This window comes from Prunus dulcis, chromosome 6, assembly GCF_902201215.1.
Source record: "Prunus dulcis chromosome 6, ALMONDv2, whole genome shotgun sequence".
NCBI classification, from domain to species: domain Eukaryota; kingdom Viridiplantae; phylum Streptophyta; class Magnoliopsida; order Rosales; family Rosaceae; genus Prunus; species Prunus dulcis.
In genome coordinates, this window is record NC_047655.1 from 19,993,210 (window position 1) to 20,009,753 (window position 16,544).

Sequence of the window (16,544 nt, forward strand, 5' to 3'; positions counted from 1 at the left end):
ATCAATAAAAAAAAACCAATTTTATTTAAAATAAAAAATATTTAAAATAAAAAATATTAAAAATATTAAAAAAAAATTGTAATATTATGTTTGCGCGACGGCAAATATTTCGTCGCGCAAACCCGCATGTAACAAAAAAAAAAAATCAACTTTTTTATTACTTTTAATTCTTGCGCGACGAATACATACGTCTCGCAAACACGTTTGGCGCGACGAATCGTTTCGTCGCGCATCTTCTCTGGCTCGACGACAGAGGTTTTCGTCGCGCAAATATATGAGCGACGAAAGCTTTCTCATAGCGCGAATGGTTCTGCGGCGAACATCTACGTCTCCGGAACACGTTTTGCGCGACGAATTTTTTTTCGTCGCGCGATTCCAGTCGTCGCGCAAAGATATGTGCGCCGAATAATTGATCGTCGCGCAAATTTTATGCGACGAACAGTTGTTTCGTCTCCATACCGTTGGTGCAACGATGGTTTACCCGTCGCACAGTTTTGGGCGACGAATGGTTGTACCTGGTCGCGCAAAGGCTTTCTTCACGATCTTCGCGCGACGGAATATGCGCGACGAATTGTTTGTCGCGCTGAAGTTAGTGCGACAAAATGAGACTTTGCGCGACGTTTTGTTATTCGTCGCGCAAAGAGTAAAATGTAGTAGTGTGATGTTATTGGTGATGATGTGCTAGGTGATATTAGAATTGAGTGTTAGCCATTTACTAGAGGGATACCAAATGTTGACACATTTGATGACCTAATGGGTGAGTTTAGGAGTGAAAATATTAAAGATGAGTGTGTAGATATTAGTTATGCAGTTAATTATATGACATTAATTAATAGCTCTATATATCATTTTAATTATGATAACATTTTCATTATGCAAGCTTTGGGCAAACAAATTAAAAATACTGGGTTAAAGGTGTACAATACAACAGTTCAGTTAAAAAAAACACAAAAACACACGTCTAAAACATAACCAACGTCGTATTTTTATAAATAACGTGGAATGACACTACAAAAGTCCGTAAAGAAATAAAAACCGCCATTTGAAAAAGAAAACATGTTGGTTAATTAAAATTAAATTACACAGGTTAATAAATATTACCAAAAACGACGGTCATGAAAATAATGCACGTCGTAGATTTAAGGATACCACAACGGAATAGTGCTCCAACTGACGAATTTTGAAAAACACTACTTCCACCGATTAATAATTACCGTCGTCTAAAGTTGGAAATAAAGGCATCTCAGTTTCATTAACTGTCGTGACACTCTTCTGCACGTCGGTTAGGCTAAAGCAATTGACGTCTCAGAGAATACACACGTCAAAGAGGGTTATAAAAGCGACTTTTAAGAGGCCAACCACGTCAAGACCTACACAAAAACCGACATGGTAAGTGACATAACAACGTCGACAAATTGGATGCTTGGGACGTAGTGAAGAACTTAACCATGATCGTTGTTTTATATTAACCATCGTTCAAGCACTAATCCACGGCGTTTCTTTTCCTGTTCACGCCGTCAAAATAATTTTTAATGTCTTACCACAGGAGTCGTGGTTAGGAGTTGTTACATCGTTTTTCAATAAAAGGTGTGTCATGTTAAATCTTTAAGATGTCAGTGTTTAAAAAAAAAAAAAAACGTTCGCTAACTTTGTCCAATGGGCTTTTTTTACCATTTAAACGTCGGTTCTCGCAAGAAACGGACGTGGAATATATTTAAAAAGATGATTTTTTTTCCTCCCTAGCGACGTGGTTAATACATTTTACGTCGGTTACGGTATGATTTTTGACATGTAATATACTTTAGACGTCTATTCTTTTCTGTAAGCGTCGTCTAAGTTTGTCGAAGTTTTCATTTTTTTGCGTTTTTATATATTTTAGACATCAATTGTTTATTTTATTTAGTGAACGTAGTATATGTTAACCACGACGGTTTCTACGTTATACACGAGGGTATTCCTTCAAATAGAGACATGGATAACTTTTTTTATGTCGGTGTTTATGTAGTTCTTGATATGTAACATTCTTTAGACGTCTCTGTTTTTTAAAAATCGTCGTATAATGTTGTCGAAGTTTTCTTTTTATGCTATTTATATATTAATTAGACGTTGGTTATTATTTTGGTATGATGTTGAATGTCTTAACGACGTCGGTTATTTGCCGTCGTTGTTTTATGTATCAAAAGATGGCGGTCGATTTCATGACGGTTTGAAAACCTTCTAGACGATGAGAATTCTCGTCGTCTACTTCAATTTTTGTAGTAATGATATATATATATATATATATATGCATTTGAAAACTAATTAATAGAGCTTTTCAGTGAAATTTATATCTCAATTGGTTCAGAATTAGAAAAATTAATTGTGATTGCAGCTTGTATTGTTTTTGTCATGAATTACGAATGTTATTTTCATCTTAAACAAATTTCTGAACTTTTACACCACCAACTCTTGAGGTAACAATCAGGTATTGATGATAGTAAAGACTAGAAGTTAACATTCACCTGAAAAATTTAAGACGACTAGAGAAATTTATATGGAGCTCTCATATCAAAGAATGAGTAACAAAGTTTGCCTAGAAATTAATAGCCCAAAAATTTCATAAACATCGACTTTATTTCAAGAATAAGATACACACGACAAAAAATTAAGCACTCCCTTGTGCATCTTAAAATATATTCTTCGTCTCTATGGAATTAATAAGGCCAAACATCCCATGTGCGCGATGATGATCCTTAGCAATTCATCTTATTGCTAAACAAGGCATGTTGGCTAGGAAGTTATTTTCATATTAATATGGACATTTTATGGTGTTTGCCACATCAATGACAAAGCGGTACTTAACATCAGCCTTGGCAACTCGTTCAAGGGCAGTGTTCACATAATCCATTGGAATAACTTCAACATCTGCTGTGATATCGTGCTTTGCTGCAAAGTCTATCATTTCTTGGGTCTCTTTCATTCCCCCAATTGCACTGCCAGCAACAAGCTTCCTCCCTAGTAATTAAATCACAGAATTTAGTTTATTTTGGTCTTAGAGATAGAGTTTAGATTACGCTGAAAAAAAAAAAGTACTGAGCAAAACTAGGCCGAAAATAAAATGAACTTACCCAAGATTAAAGGGAAAACTGGTAGCTCAGGAGGCTGGATTGGAGCACCAACCAGAATTAGTTTTCCATTGGTCTTCAACAGGCCAACCAAATGCAAGAGAGGGTGAGCGGCTGAAACTGTATCGATGATACCATCCATTGTACCCATGGCAGCCTAATTCCATATAGTGCAATATTGATATGCAAGTACAGAGAATAAATTTAGACCCAAAAAAAGTACAAAGAATAAATATAATTTTTTGGAAGAAATTAGTGCATGTAGGCGTTACTCAAAACGAGAATTATTGCTAGCTAATGTACCTGTAATTGCTCTTGGTCGTGACTAATCAGAAATTCATCAACACCAAGTTGTTCCACAGCTTCCTTCTTCTTATTGGGGGAGGTACTTATCACAGTAACTTTTGCTCCAACAGCTTTGGCAAACTTCACGGCCATATGGCCAAGGCCACCAAGCCCCACCACACCCAAATGCTTTCCAGGCTCCATCAGTCCAAAGTATCTCATAGGGCTGTAAACTGTGATCCCAGCACACAGCATTGGGGCAGTACCTTGTAGTGGAAGGTTTTTGGGGATTTGAACGACGAAGTGCTCATTGACTACTATCTTGTCGGAGTATCCACCGAAGGTTCTTGATCCGTCTTCGTGGTGTTTGTTGTAGGTCCACACCATTTTGGGGCAGTAGTTTTCCAGGTCCTGTGTACAGTTGTCGCATGAGCGACATGAACCCACCATGCACCCAACTCCGGCTATGTCTCCTACTTTGAATTTTGTGACATTGCGCCCCACCTTTGTCACTTCTCCTACAATCTCGTGTCTGCAAAATTTTGATGAAAATGCATATTATTTTCCGAGTTATTTTCATGCCTTCTCATTATTTATAGGGTGACATTTGAGATTAAATTCCATGTACTAAGCTTAGTTGAACCAATAAATTAAATAATGTACCCTGGGACAATGGGATATATGGTCATTCCCACTTCGTCCTTAGCGAGGTGAAGGTCTGAGTGGCAAATTCCACAATAAAGTATCTTCATGCTGATATCATTATCACCATTGCCTCTGCAAGTACCCCAAAAAATAAAAAAACCACACAAGTTTGGTGAAGCCTATATCTTAAGCATTAATAATTCAAAATGAGGTCTAGAGTAAACCGATATTTAAATGAACAAAAAATTGTCACGTAAGATTTAGAGAAATGGTGTGGAAAGGGAAGAACAAGTAACTCAAATACCTCCTGGTGAAATGGAAAGGAGAAAGAACACCAGAGGAATCTCTAGCTGCCCATCCGTAGGCTTTCACTGCTTGTTCTTCGGCCCCTGATATTTCTTGAGACATTATTGTACCTTAATCAATATTGTGTATGATCTGTGTATGTAGCTTGAGAGAATTGAAATGAGGCAGATTGTTGTGGTGTCTTGGTTGGGGTTTTACGAAGAGATGTATAGCATATGGTTGGGTAAGCTCCAAGAAAGAAAGTAATGCACCAGTTGGCGGAAATATTATATTATATGCATATTTGAAACTGTGAGAATCAGCAATGACGTAGTGCGATCGACTTGCCGGCCATGTATGAATTTTCTCCTCCTACTTTTCAAACCATTTTAAAAGTTTTTACCCCATCCTCAAGCCAAAGAACATGCGTTGACCAAATCAACGGAGCCACCAAGACAAAATTATATAAGGGGAGAAGAAAAACCACAATTCTTAATTGGATGAGTCTTGCCTCTTGGAACATATTTGATTACCTTATGAAGATAGAGGCATCCACAGAGGGAGGATTAAATCGGGAGAGGAGATCAGTTTAGGAGAAGATCGGTTAGAGCGAGTCTTATTTATTTTTTCTATCTGCTAAAAGTGTAACGTTGAATTTAATATCTACTTTGGAGATGCTCTTAGTTTGTTGGCCTCTTGGAATCGGTGGTGTAGATGTTATGTTGATGTATTTGATTGTATTATTGAAGTTTATCTAATGAAATTTCTGTTTGATAAAAAAAAAAAAAATTGTTGGATTTGATCTTATTTCTAAAGGGGATTATTTATATATATACACACATATGTTATAACATCAATTTTTAAAGATTTTTTATTTATAGGCATATATAACTCTCTCAATCTTGGTGAAAATTGATCCAACAATTATATATGCGAGCATCTTTAAGAGAATCTCCAAAGGAGATGTCAAATATCAAACATTAAATTTGAATTTGATGGCTTATGTTGTAATTTGAAATATAATAAAGTTTTACATTCCACCCGATATCTCAAATTAAAATATTATTTTATTACATTAGAATTGATTGATTTATTACTTTCTAACCACATTAATTAAAAATAATAATTAAATAATTAAATAACATCACAAAGTCAAACATAAAAAAAATTACAGCAGAATGGAGACATTTTTCCACTTTGAATTTAAGGAGATGCTTCATCAATGACAAAACGATACTTAACGTCACCCTTGTCAAGTCGGTCAAGGGCAGTGTTCACATAATCCATTGGAACAACTTCCACATCTGCTGTGATATTGTGTTTTGCTGCAAAATCTATCATCTCTTGTGTCTCTTTTAGTCCTCCCATTGCACTACCCGCAATAAGTTTCCTCCCTGTTTTTTTACACACCAAAAAAAAAAAAAAAACAAACAAACAAACAAACTCCCCATATCAATTACATAAATTTGAAATCACTATTTTGTGAAAAAAATAATAATAATAATAACCAAATAACAAGAAAGCAGAAAAAAATTAATAATAATAATAGGGGAAGGGAAATTACGTACCCATAATTATAGGAAAGACTGGTAGCTCAGGGGGCTCAATTGGAGCACCCACCAAAATTAGTTTTCCACTAGTCTTGAGCAAGCCAATCAAAGGCAAGAGAGGGTGAGGGGATGAAATTAACGGTGTCAATGATACCATCCATAGTTCCCATGGCAGCCTAAAAATATTATATGAAAATTAGTATTATACTGAACACATTGGCTTTTTAGCTCTGAACCCAAAAGCATGCAACGATCGTCTTGTTAAGTCAAAAATTAAGCTAGTTTTAGCGCAAATACGATAAATCAAATTGCCCATCATAATATAAAAGATTTCGAGTCTCTCCATCCATTAACAATTGGTTTTACGTACGTTGATTATGAAAAAAGAAAAAGTTTGAGTTACCTCCTAGTGAAGTGAAAGGGGGAGAGAACTCCCGAGGAATCTCTAGCAGCCCATCCATAGGCATTGACAGGTGGTTTTGCTTCAAATGCTGCTTTAGTCATTGGCCCTATGTTGAGAGATTGATCAAAGACGTGAAAGCTAGCTCCAATTTACCGAAGATTAAAAGTTGTTTTGGATTTGAGATGAGTATATATTTATAGCAATAATTTCGCGGGATTAGAATGTAGAAGTGTATGCAACAGATGTGTTGCTGTCAGCAATGACGTTTTTTCTACCTACTTTTCAAAACCTTTACCTTCTTATGATGTGTATGAGAGATTCAAACTCCGAAAATGGACTTAAGTGTTGGATTTTTATATTCATTTTATTATAAGATTCAAACCTTTATTATTAGTTTAAATAATAATATGAAGAGTAATAACTGTTGGATTTAAAAGGACAGTCATAATCTTTTATTAAAGATTTTCGTAAAGTCATGTCTCATGTAAATGAGAAATTTTTGTATCCTTATAGTCTTCTCTTACTTTTCTTCTATTAATGGACAATCTGATAAACTCTTGGCATCCCGATTACAGTGCATCTCTTATCTTCACATGTCAGATCTTTCTAGTTCGATTTTTGTTTTATATAATGGTTTATATTTTATATCAATAAACATTCACTGCAAATTGTATCATAAACATGTCACGTGGCAAAACACTTAGGTTTTGCTCATTAATTTAACTCAAGGTATATCATCGTTATCATTCTCAACACTTGATACATGTCCATGTATAACCATTGTTTTATAAATACAAAGTAAAAAGTTATAGGGCATATATATCTTACAAGTTTGGGTTTTAGTTAGATGTTTAAAAATATATATGTGAGTTTATGTCTAAGATATAAAAGTTGCAGGGTATCTATGTAGAAAGCACACCATAAAAAACATAGGCTTATTATCACAAAACATCCCTGAGGTTTACGAAACTATCAGATTGCATCCTTAATGTTTTTTTGTGTCACTTATGGTCCTCAAGGTTAGTATGTGCAATCACAAATGGTCCCTGACGTTAGGGTCTGTCAAAAACTCTGTTAGTTTGCTATCGTGGCATACATATATATCACAAAACATCCCTGAGGTTTACACACTTATCACAAATGGTCCTTACGAATTTTTTTTAAAAAAATTTAAAATTCATAAAATTTTGGTTTTCTTTTTAAAATTATTTATAAATGAAAAAACAATTTATAGAAGGATTTTAATCTTGAGGACCATTTATGAACCCTAAACCTTTAGTTTTTTTTTCATTTTTAAATTTTATGAATTTTAATTTATTTTTTAAAAACTTCATTAGTTTGTTGATGTGGCATATATATGGAGCCCACATCTACAATAATATAGTGTCACATGTATTTAAAATTTAATATATATTTTAAAATAATTATAATTCATAAAATTTTAAAAAGAAAACAAAAATTTTATGAATTTTAAATTAAAAAAATTTCGTAAGGACCATTTGTGATAGGTGTGTGAACCTTAAGGATGTTTTGTGATATACATATATGCCACGTCAGCAAACTAACGGAGTTTTTGACGGAACCTAACAGCAGGGACCATTTGTGATCATGCATGCTAACTTTGAGGACCACGAATGACAAAAAAAAAACATTAAGGATGCAATCTGATAGTTTCGTAAACCTTTGGGACGTTTTGTGATAATAAGCCAAAAACATATGAACAATTTCATTTACGGCGTGCACTGAATGCACGCCACACCATAAATACTGACCTAATTACTTAGTTTTCTTGTAGTGTATGAGAAGAACCCAAGACGACACATCGTAATTGATGGTTTATTTCAAACACCGAAAAAAAAATAGAGAAATGAGCGTACGTAAGTGAATCGGGAAGGGACGCTTGAGCACACAAAAATAACCAAAAAGCCAAGATAATTTTATTCAACTAAAGAAGGGTACATATGCTTGAAATAAGAGATGACAATCTAGGCTGGGTAGGGGGGAGATGACGATCCAGGCTGGGTGGGGGAGGAGCCCCCCTGCCTAGCCAACTTAAGGATCTTAGATAAAAATGTTAACTAAATAATATTATGGAATAGGGTTGAAAGAAAATCAACATAAGCAATGGCAATGATGATGGTCGCCAAATAGTTTGCAGATGCCTCCTTTCTCACAACCTGAAGTACAAAATTTCCAGCATTTTCCACCGTTTGGGTGGTCATCCGCACCAGGGACACACTTTCCAAGTTCAGGATGATCAGTACAACATTTGGAACCTTCAACAGTTGCTATCTTCCAAACTGAAAATAAAAAAAATAAAATAAAAACACTATTAATTAATTCTTCAAAAAGATTATAATCTTAGCGCGACATGAACCAAAAATTTAAAAAAAACAAAATAGTAACATGGACTTGTGCAATATATAAAATTATATTACAAAATATTTACGGAGAAAACAAGTATAAACATAGGTTTATGCACTTGAATAAACCCTAAATTCTTAGATTAATAGTAATTAAAATTGATCCAATATGAATTTTCTATCGACACTCATGCACTGATATGATCAACCAAAAAGGAAAAAGAAATAATAAAAAACCCTAATAGCTTGCATGCATGTGGACATCTGTTTGACCATATATATAGGAGATTGTAAATACTTAATTGAAAAGCCTAACTAATAGGAAAAGAATAAAATATATATGATTGAAGATCATTGAAACAAACCATCGGTGGTTGACAAGAGCACCAAAATAAGGACGAAACAAGGGATTGTAAACTTGGCCATCGTTTTTTTCTAGAATTCACTTCACTTGTTCTGCTAAAAAGTTGAGACGATGTGCGATTTATATAGAGAGTCAAAATATATAGTCATAAATATATAATTACGTTCAAAATATATATGGTATTTTTAGGGAATTAATTGACCTTAATTACGTGGTTATAAATGCTACAAATATATATAGCTGAGTTGACTTTTGAGAATTAAGCCTAGTCTTCAATCACGTCGGCTGCAAAACTAGGAAATGAAACGCATACTTTCTTTCTTTTATAGGGTTTTTATTATTATTTCAAAATCAATTATCTTTCCTTTCAAGATGCATGCTAGTTATTCCTGGTAGTATGATACTTCCCCTTAGGATAGGATCATTTTTGTTCTTGTAATTTGCTTCACAATAACGTTTCCGTTTCTTATATAAAAAGTAGAAAAAGAAAATAGTACCAAAATCAAGCAGAAATTATATCTTTTCCAGCTCTTCTTCTAATAGATATGTGGTACCAAAGAGGATGATGCTGCCGTCTAGCTTTTTCAAATCCCAAACAACCAACTATAATTTCAACCATTGAACAAGCTTTTTCAAATCTTAATTTGCAATATTGATAAATAGTTGTTTGGGATTATTGAAAATTGAAATTTTAAGAATTTATGTGTTTCGCATCTAAGTGAGGATTGGATTGGCTCTAGTTTGGTTGTATTTATGTGTTCTGTAATTTTCTTGCTCTGTTGCTTGTTATTTTTTGTTCTTCTTCTAGGAATTTTTGCGAGTATTTCAAAATACAAAAAGAAATTTTATTACTTAATTATGTTAAATTTAATTTCCCAAATTGTTTGGTTTGTTTATCTATTTAAAACTGAAATTATTTTATGTATTTATTATATATATGAATTATACAGTTATGAATTTATTATATTATATAAGTGTTAATATCTATTTGATTGGGTTTTAATTTCGTGTTATTGCTGTGGTCTTATAATTGCTTTTAATATCATTTCCATACCGTTGGCATTTCAATATTTGAGTCCAAAAATTACTTGTGTCAGTTTTGGTTGACCAATTTCTATTTTGCATTTGCTATATTGGTTTTGCCAACTAACTTAAAATTTTTATAGCTATTAATTTCTGAAAAATGGGCAGAATTTTTAATGTTCTTTATTACAATTGGTTTAATGCCTTTGAGAAGCAACCAACTATAAAAAGCCTTATTTTAGAGTATGAGAAAAACGTTGGAGCAACATTGGCACCTTTCTCCAATTTGTTTTCTTTTATCAAGAGAAAGATTTGAGTTGTTTATTCGATTTAAGTACATTGCCAGTGTATGCATATGAGGGTCATAAGTTGTTGTATTCTGGAGGGTAGGCCGCCATACAACCTTGCTACATTGAGGCATTGTCTTTGAGATTAAAATCCATAATTTAATATATGAAAATCCAAGAATTAGATTGATTAGGTGGTTTGGATCATTGAAAAAAATTTCGTAGGGAACCTTATAAAGTGTCTCTCAAAAGAAGGGGACTATATATATATATAGTTCTTTTGTATCGGTGTGTGTTATTGTTGAACTTTTTTTGAGATGTTTTTACTTGTATTGATAACGAAGCTATAATGCAACGTTTTCATAATTAGAAAAATTAGTTGTGGTTATAACTTGTATTGTGTTTATACCACGTGACTATAATTACCCGATGATGACAGTAAAATGAAAAGTTAATACTTAATAATTACCTCTAGTTGCTCCTAATTATGACTGACCAAAAAAGAATCAGCACCAAGCCTTTCCACTGCTTCTTTCTTCTTACTTGGAGAGGAACTTATCACAGTGACCTTCGCTCCAAAAGCTTTGGCAAACTTCACAGCCATGTGACCAACGCCACCAAACTCGGCCACGCCCAAGTGTCTGTCAAGCTTTGAGAGTCCAAAATATTTCAGGGGGCTATATGCGGTGATCCCGGCACACAACAATGGGGCAGTACCAGCTAATGCAAAACCATTTGGGATTAGGATTGCATAGCGCTCTTCGACAACCATGTTATCTGAATACCCACCAAAGGCTCTTGTCCCATCTTCATGATGTCCATTGAAGGTCCATAACATTTTGGGGCAGTAATTTTCTAAGTCTTGTTTACAGTTATCGCATGGGCCACACGAACCTATTATGCACCCTACTCCGGCTATATCTCCAACTCTAAATTTTGTGACATTATGCCCAATGCTTGTCACTTGACCCACAATCTCATGCCTGCAAAAGTTATCAAACAAAATGTGATAAATTTATTTAATAATACAAAGTCTTTAGTATTGATTGATATATCATTTCAATAAATTTACGATCTTTAGTATTGATTGATATATCATTCCAATAAATTTGCAATGTAATTTTTTTTGGGTTCAAAGAGTAAATAATAATAAAAGGTTGTAGGGGCTTTTTCTTTTCGGCAACTATGGATGGGCCTGGGTTGTTGTAAAGAGCAAATAGATGGATCTGCCCTTGTGTCTGAGTTCAAGGATGAGAGGTGATGCTTGCTCTCTCTGGATGTGTGTTGTCACATCCCGGGATTGGCTCCGTCGTAGCACGATATTGTCCGCTTTGAGCCACCCTCTCTGCACTCACGGTTTTGTTTATGGGAACTCACGAGCAACTTCTCAGTGGGTCACCCATCTTGAAATTACTCTAGCCCCACTCGCTTAACTTCGGAGTTCCCAAGACTCCGAAGCTAGTGAGCTCCTAAAAGGCCTCGTGCTAGATGGAGGTGGGCATTTACATATAAGGTACATCACCCCCTCTCCGTTGGTTGATGTGGGATGTTGCAAACCACCCCCCTTAATTATCACATCTCGAGATCGGCTCTGCTGGAGAACTATATTGTCTGTTTTGGGCCACCCTCTCTACCCTCACGGTTAGTTTTTGGGAACTTATGGGCAACTTCCTAGTGGGTCACCCATCCTGGGATTGCTCTAGCCCCAACTCGCTTAACTTCGGAGTTCCCATGACTCCGAAGCCAATGAGCTCCCAAAAGGCCTCGTTCTAGATGGAGGTGGACATTTACATATAAGGCACATCACTCCATCTCCGTTGGTTGATGTGGGATGTTACAATTCACCCCTCTTAATTGTCACATATTGAGATTAACTTTGCCGGAGAATGATATTGTCCGTTTTGGGCCACCTTCTCTATCCTCGCGGTTTTGTTTCTGGGAACTCACGGGCAACTTCCTAGTGGGTTACCCATCCTGGGATTGCTCTAGCCCCAACTCGCTTAACTTCGGAGTTCTCATGACTCCGAAGCCAGTGAGCTCCCAAAAGGCCTCGTGCTAGATGGAGGTGGGCATTTACATATAAGGCACATCACCCCCTCTCCGTTGGTTGATGTGGGATTTTACAATCCACCCCCGTTAATTGTCACATCTTGAGATCGGCTCTGCCAGAGCACGATATTGTACGTTTTAGGTCACCCTCTCTGCCCTCAGGGTTTTGTTTCTGGGAACTCACGGGCAACTTCCTAGTGGGTCACCTATTCTGGGATTGCTCTAGCCCCAACTCACTTAACTTCAGAGTTCCCATGACTCCGAAGTCAGTGAGCTCCCAAAAGGCCTCGTGCTAGATGGAGGTGAACATGAACATATAAGGCACATTACCCCCTATCCGTTGGTCGATTTGAGATGTTACATGTGTAATGATAGGTAGGAGATGCCCTTTTTTATAGGGGCTGGAAGCTCCTTCATCCCAAGAAACCCTAGCTGGTTCCTCCACAATCTGCCAAGTCTTCTCTTCCCTTTCTCTTCTCCTCCTTCGATTCATCCTCATTTTTGTGAAATCCTTCTCAGTCCAAACACATAGAGACAAGATTTTTGGGAGCTCTAGAGCCTTCCTGCAGCTGTTCCAGTGGCTATCTCTTATCTTTGGCTACTACCTCACCTTCTTTCCTCCCATATTTCATGGCAAGAGCTAGTGGGAGAAATAAAATGGGTAAGGGCGTTCGTCTAAATGGTGCTTTTTCTCCTAACAACCTGCGCGCTAATATCCTTTGGTTTTTTTGAATGATCTACCTTGAGGTTTGCTTTGGCCACGTGTTGGAGTCTCCTAGCAGTCTACATACGTGGGCAACCCTTGGACTTTGTCGTGGTTTTGGTCTCCAGCCACGTGCTGGAGACTTTCAGTTATTTTCTTGGTCATTTGGGCCTTCCTAGGGTGATGGGTTAGTCTACTAAGGGAATGTGCCAACTTCTTAAAGTGATGGACAATTTTTATTAAGGTGATGAACCAATTTTCTAAAGTAATGGACTACCTTTTTGTGTCTTTTATGCTTACCCACATATTTGGGCTCAAGAAATGAGCTCGAGTTTTGGGGCTCCCAAGCAGTCCAAAACTTCCATTTCTTGGCTCATCAATGGGCCTCATGAATACTCATTACCATCCATACCACAACCCACTTAGCAAGCCCCGAGCATTTGCGTGGCTTGGGCCCACTTAAGTTTGTAGCGTGGCTACGTGTAAAATAAAAGGTTTTTTGCTTCGCATGACATGTCGATTGGTGTGCTCATGCTCGAATTTCATTGTATTGTAAAGGGCTATGGTCAAGTCAAAATGGCGCTTGGCGGGATAATTAGCATGGGTCCATAAAGCCGGTGCATTTTATAGGCTTGCTACAACTCTTAGCGTGACAAGTTACATATTTGCTTGGTGTGGCACGTCGATTGTGACTCGTGCCAGAGTGTATGACGAACTTTCGCGAGCCCAAATCAGATTTCTTCTCAGTAAGGTATCGCATTAGGCCGGGAATATAAAAAACGAAGAGGTTGAATTTATTACCTCCTACTGAAGTTAAAGGGGGAGAGAACTCCTGAGGAATCTCTAGCAGCCCATCCGTAGGCATTGACAGGTTGTTTTGCTTCAGCTGCTGCTTTAGACATTGTCCCTAGCTCCAATTTTCCGAAGATATCAAGTTGTTTTTTATTTGAGATGATGACATGCATATATTTACAGTATGAAATATCGATACGTCTTCAATGAAATCATATTATTTTTTGAGCTAAGAACTAGTACAAAGATTAGGTCAAAATGGACTCTTTTACCAAACCGTCGGCAATAATTGGCCAAATTCTGATACAAATTTTTCAGTTTTTTTTTTTTTTTTGGTTAAAATAATAATAACAAGTGCAATATGTTAAAATCAAGGTGAGATGGTTTATAGTTAGCTTGTAAGTTTCAGTAGACGTGGGTTAGGCCAATTGACGAATGCAGTAAACCTATTCCTTTGCACTCAACTTTAATTCAGAATAGTCTAGCGCTTGTATTTAAAATAAAATAAAAACCACTTAAGTTTAATGCAAATTGCTACTAGGTCCAGATGCTTCTACAATTAGGGCTGACTATAATGAGTGGAAAGTTATAAGGGGTAAGTTATAAGGGGTTCCCTTTATAACCATTAGATGAATCCAAGGGCTGGGGATAATTGAGATAAAGTTTCACAATTGGGTAGGTGGGCAACCCAAACCCGAAATGAATATCCAACACGTCCAAAGTGAAGAAGAAGAGGGAAAGACGTCCGAAAAAGAAGCAGAAGAAGCAAGTTCGAAGTCTGTCCTAAAAAAACTCTCTCTCTCTAAAACCCAGAGGTCTGAGAAACCCAATGAAGGCAACGGCTAACAACAGTTGAAGGCAACGATTGGCCACTCACGTTCTCCAGACCTTGCAAAAGTAGTTATTTTGAGTAGAAGGGGAAAAGTGTGGATTCCAAATCAGTGAAGGGGCGAAGCAGTGGAAAGGGAAGGAGAGAAGTTGTAGTCGTTGGAAGTGGTAGGTTCCATTTGTGGAGCAAAGAAACAGAAACACCCCACACAGACGGCTTGCAATAACCAGCATTTGGTGAGTAATTTATGGAATTTGAGTTTAGGGTTAGAGTAATGGTTTTCCCCAATTTGTACCATAAATTTTGTTAGATTTGGCATCTCTTCATTGTGCTTCAGTTGCATGTTAATTTTTGCTTGGGTATATGTTAAAAAAAGAATGAAAATCAAGTCAATAACAAGTGAATAACATGTCAATAATGATCTGAATAAGATAATGGTGTTGAATTGGAGGAGGCCCTCAAAACCTTCCACATTTGAAGCAGTGCATAGTGCAGATTATCTCTCTGGCGCTATAATATGTATATATATATATATATTTTTTCAAATAAATATGATTTCCTCTGTTACTAAATTTGCCTGAGAAACATGAGAAAAGATAATAATAAACTCATGAATAGAAGTGCAAAGCATTTGATGAGTAATTTATGGAATTTGAGTTTAGGGTTAGAGTGATGGTTTTCCCAAATTTGTACCATCAATGTTGTTGGATTTGGCATCTCTTCTTTGTGCTTGAATTGCATGGTAATTGTTGCTTGGGTATATGTCAAAAAACGAATGAAAATAGATGTCAATCACATGTCAATAACATGTCAGTAATGATATGAATAAGATAATGGTGTTGAATTGGAGGAGGCGCTCAAAACCTTCCACATTTGAAGCAGTGCAGAGTGCAGAGTACGTCTCTGGCGCTAGAATTTATATATTTTGTGAAATAAATATTATTTCATTTGTTACTAAATTTGCCTATGAGAAATGAGAACAGATAATAATAAACTCATGAATAAAAGTGCAAAGCATTTGAAATAAAGGTTGATCTATGACGATTGTGGATGACTGAAGAAAAAGCTAGAAAGAAAGATGAAATCTGACAATTGCTTAGCAAGCAGATAGCAGAGTAGATGCTTTGCTTTGCTTCCTTCCACTATATTTCTTATTTATTTAGTTTGTGTTGTGTATGAAATGACAATAATTGTCATGTGTGTGAAGTGCAGAACTTGCCTAGATTGCACTCACACGAGTATGGATCCATAAAATAAAACAGGTGAAATTGTTTGTAATTCACATAAGCATTGCATTAACATGTATTTGCACAAAAAGTGTCACATTGCGTTGATGATGTTAAAGTCTGTGATCAATAATCCCTATGCTCATGTACTTTGTAAAATTTGTAATGTGCCTGGTTGACTAGTTGTGATTGTGCAAATACGTGGTAGTATATGTGTTCACGTTATTTCACATTGTATTTGAGGAAATGGGATCCAACGTGGAGTTGGTATGGCCAGAGGCAGAGGCATATTCTTCACGGGTGAACAACTGCTCACATGCAAATTCATCTCTAGCTGCAATTCGAGCGAAGTTGAGTGCGCAACAATTAGAACAATTCAAGACATCATGCTTTGGCCATCTTCTGAATATAGATAAGATTCAGTTTAGCGGGCAGATTGTGCATGGGGTTGTGTTGCGTAGAGTAGCGGGGCAGGGTGTGAAAGACTTGGATGGACTGAGTTTCTTATTAGGGTGTGACGTTGCTCAGTTCACTCGTCAGGATTTCTGTTTGATCACAGGGCTTCGTTTTGGGGAAGTGCCTGAAGTTTCCAGGGGAGAGAGTGATGAAATTAGACTTCAGAAAAGATATTTTATA

At 36.3% G+C, this 16,544-nt stretch overlaps 1 protein-coding gene and 1 pseudogene across 1 annotated transcript; both read right to left on the reverse strand.

Moving 5' to 3' along the window:
* Window positions 1-2,788: 2,788 nt before the first annotated feature.
* Window positions 2,789-4,442, reverse strand: LOC117633224 (probable mannitol dehydrogenase). Its single transcript, XM_034366946.1, has 5 exons — window positions 4,339-4,442; window positions 4,053-4,166; window positions 3,408-3,921; window positions 3,108-3,261; window positions 2,789-2,994 (listed from the first exon to the last, which is right to left on the reverse strand). The coding sequence occupies exons 1-5, from the start codon at window positions 4,440-4,442 to the stop codon at window positions 2,789-2,791; spliced, it is 1,092 nt and encodes a 363-aa protein (XP_034222837.1).
* Window positions 4,443-5,522: 1,080 nt separating this feature from the next.
* LOC117630427 lies at window positions 5,523-13,963 on the reverse strand (annotated as a pseudogene).
* Between the last annotated feature and the right edge of the window lie 2,581 nt (window positions 13,964-16,544).

What these genes read in the sequence shown, in the direction of transcription:
- LOC117633224 (XM_034366946.1), bottom strand. Translation starts at nt 4,442, where the DNA reads ATGTCTCAAGAAATATCAGGGGCCGAAGAACAAGCAGTGAAAGCCTAC. An exon ending in ATATATCCCATTGTCCCAGG is followed by an intron (nt 3,922 to 4,052) that starts GTACATTATTTA and finishes AAAATTTTGCAG; the next exon opens with ACACGAGATTGTAGGAGAAG. An exon ending in AGTTTTCCCTTTAATCTTGG is followed by an intron (nt 2,995 to 3,107) that starts GTAAGTTCATTT and finishes TTTAATTACTAG; the next exon opens with GGAGGAAGCTTGTTGCTGGC.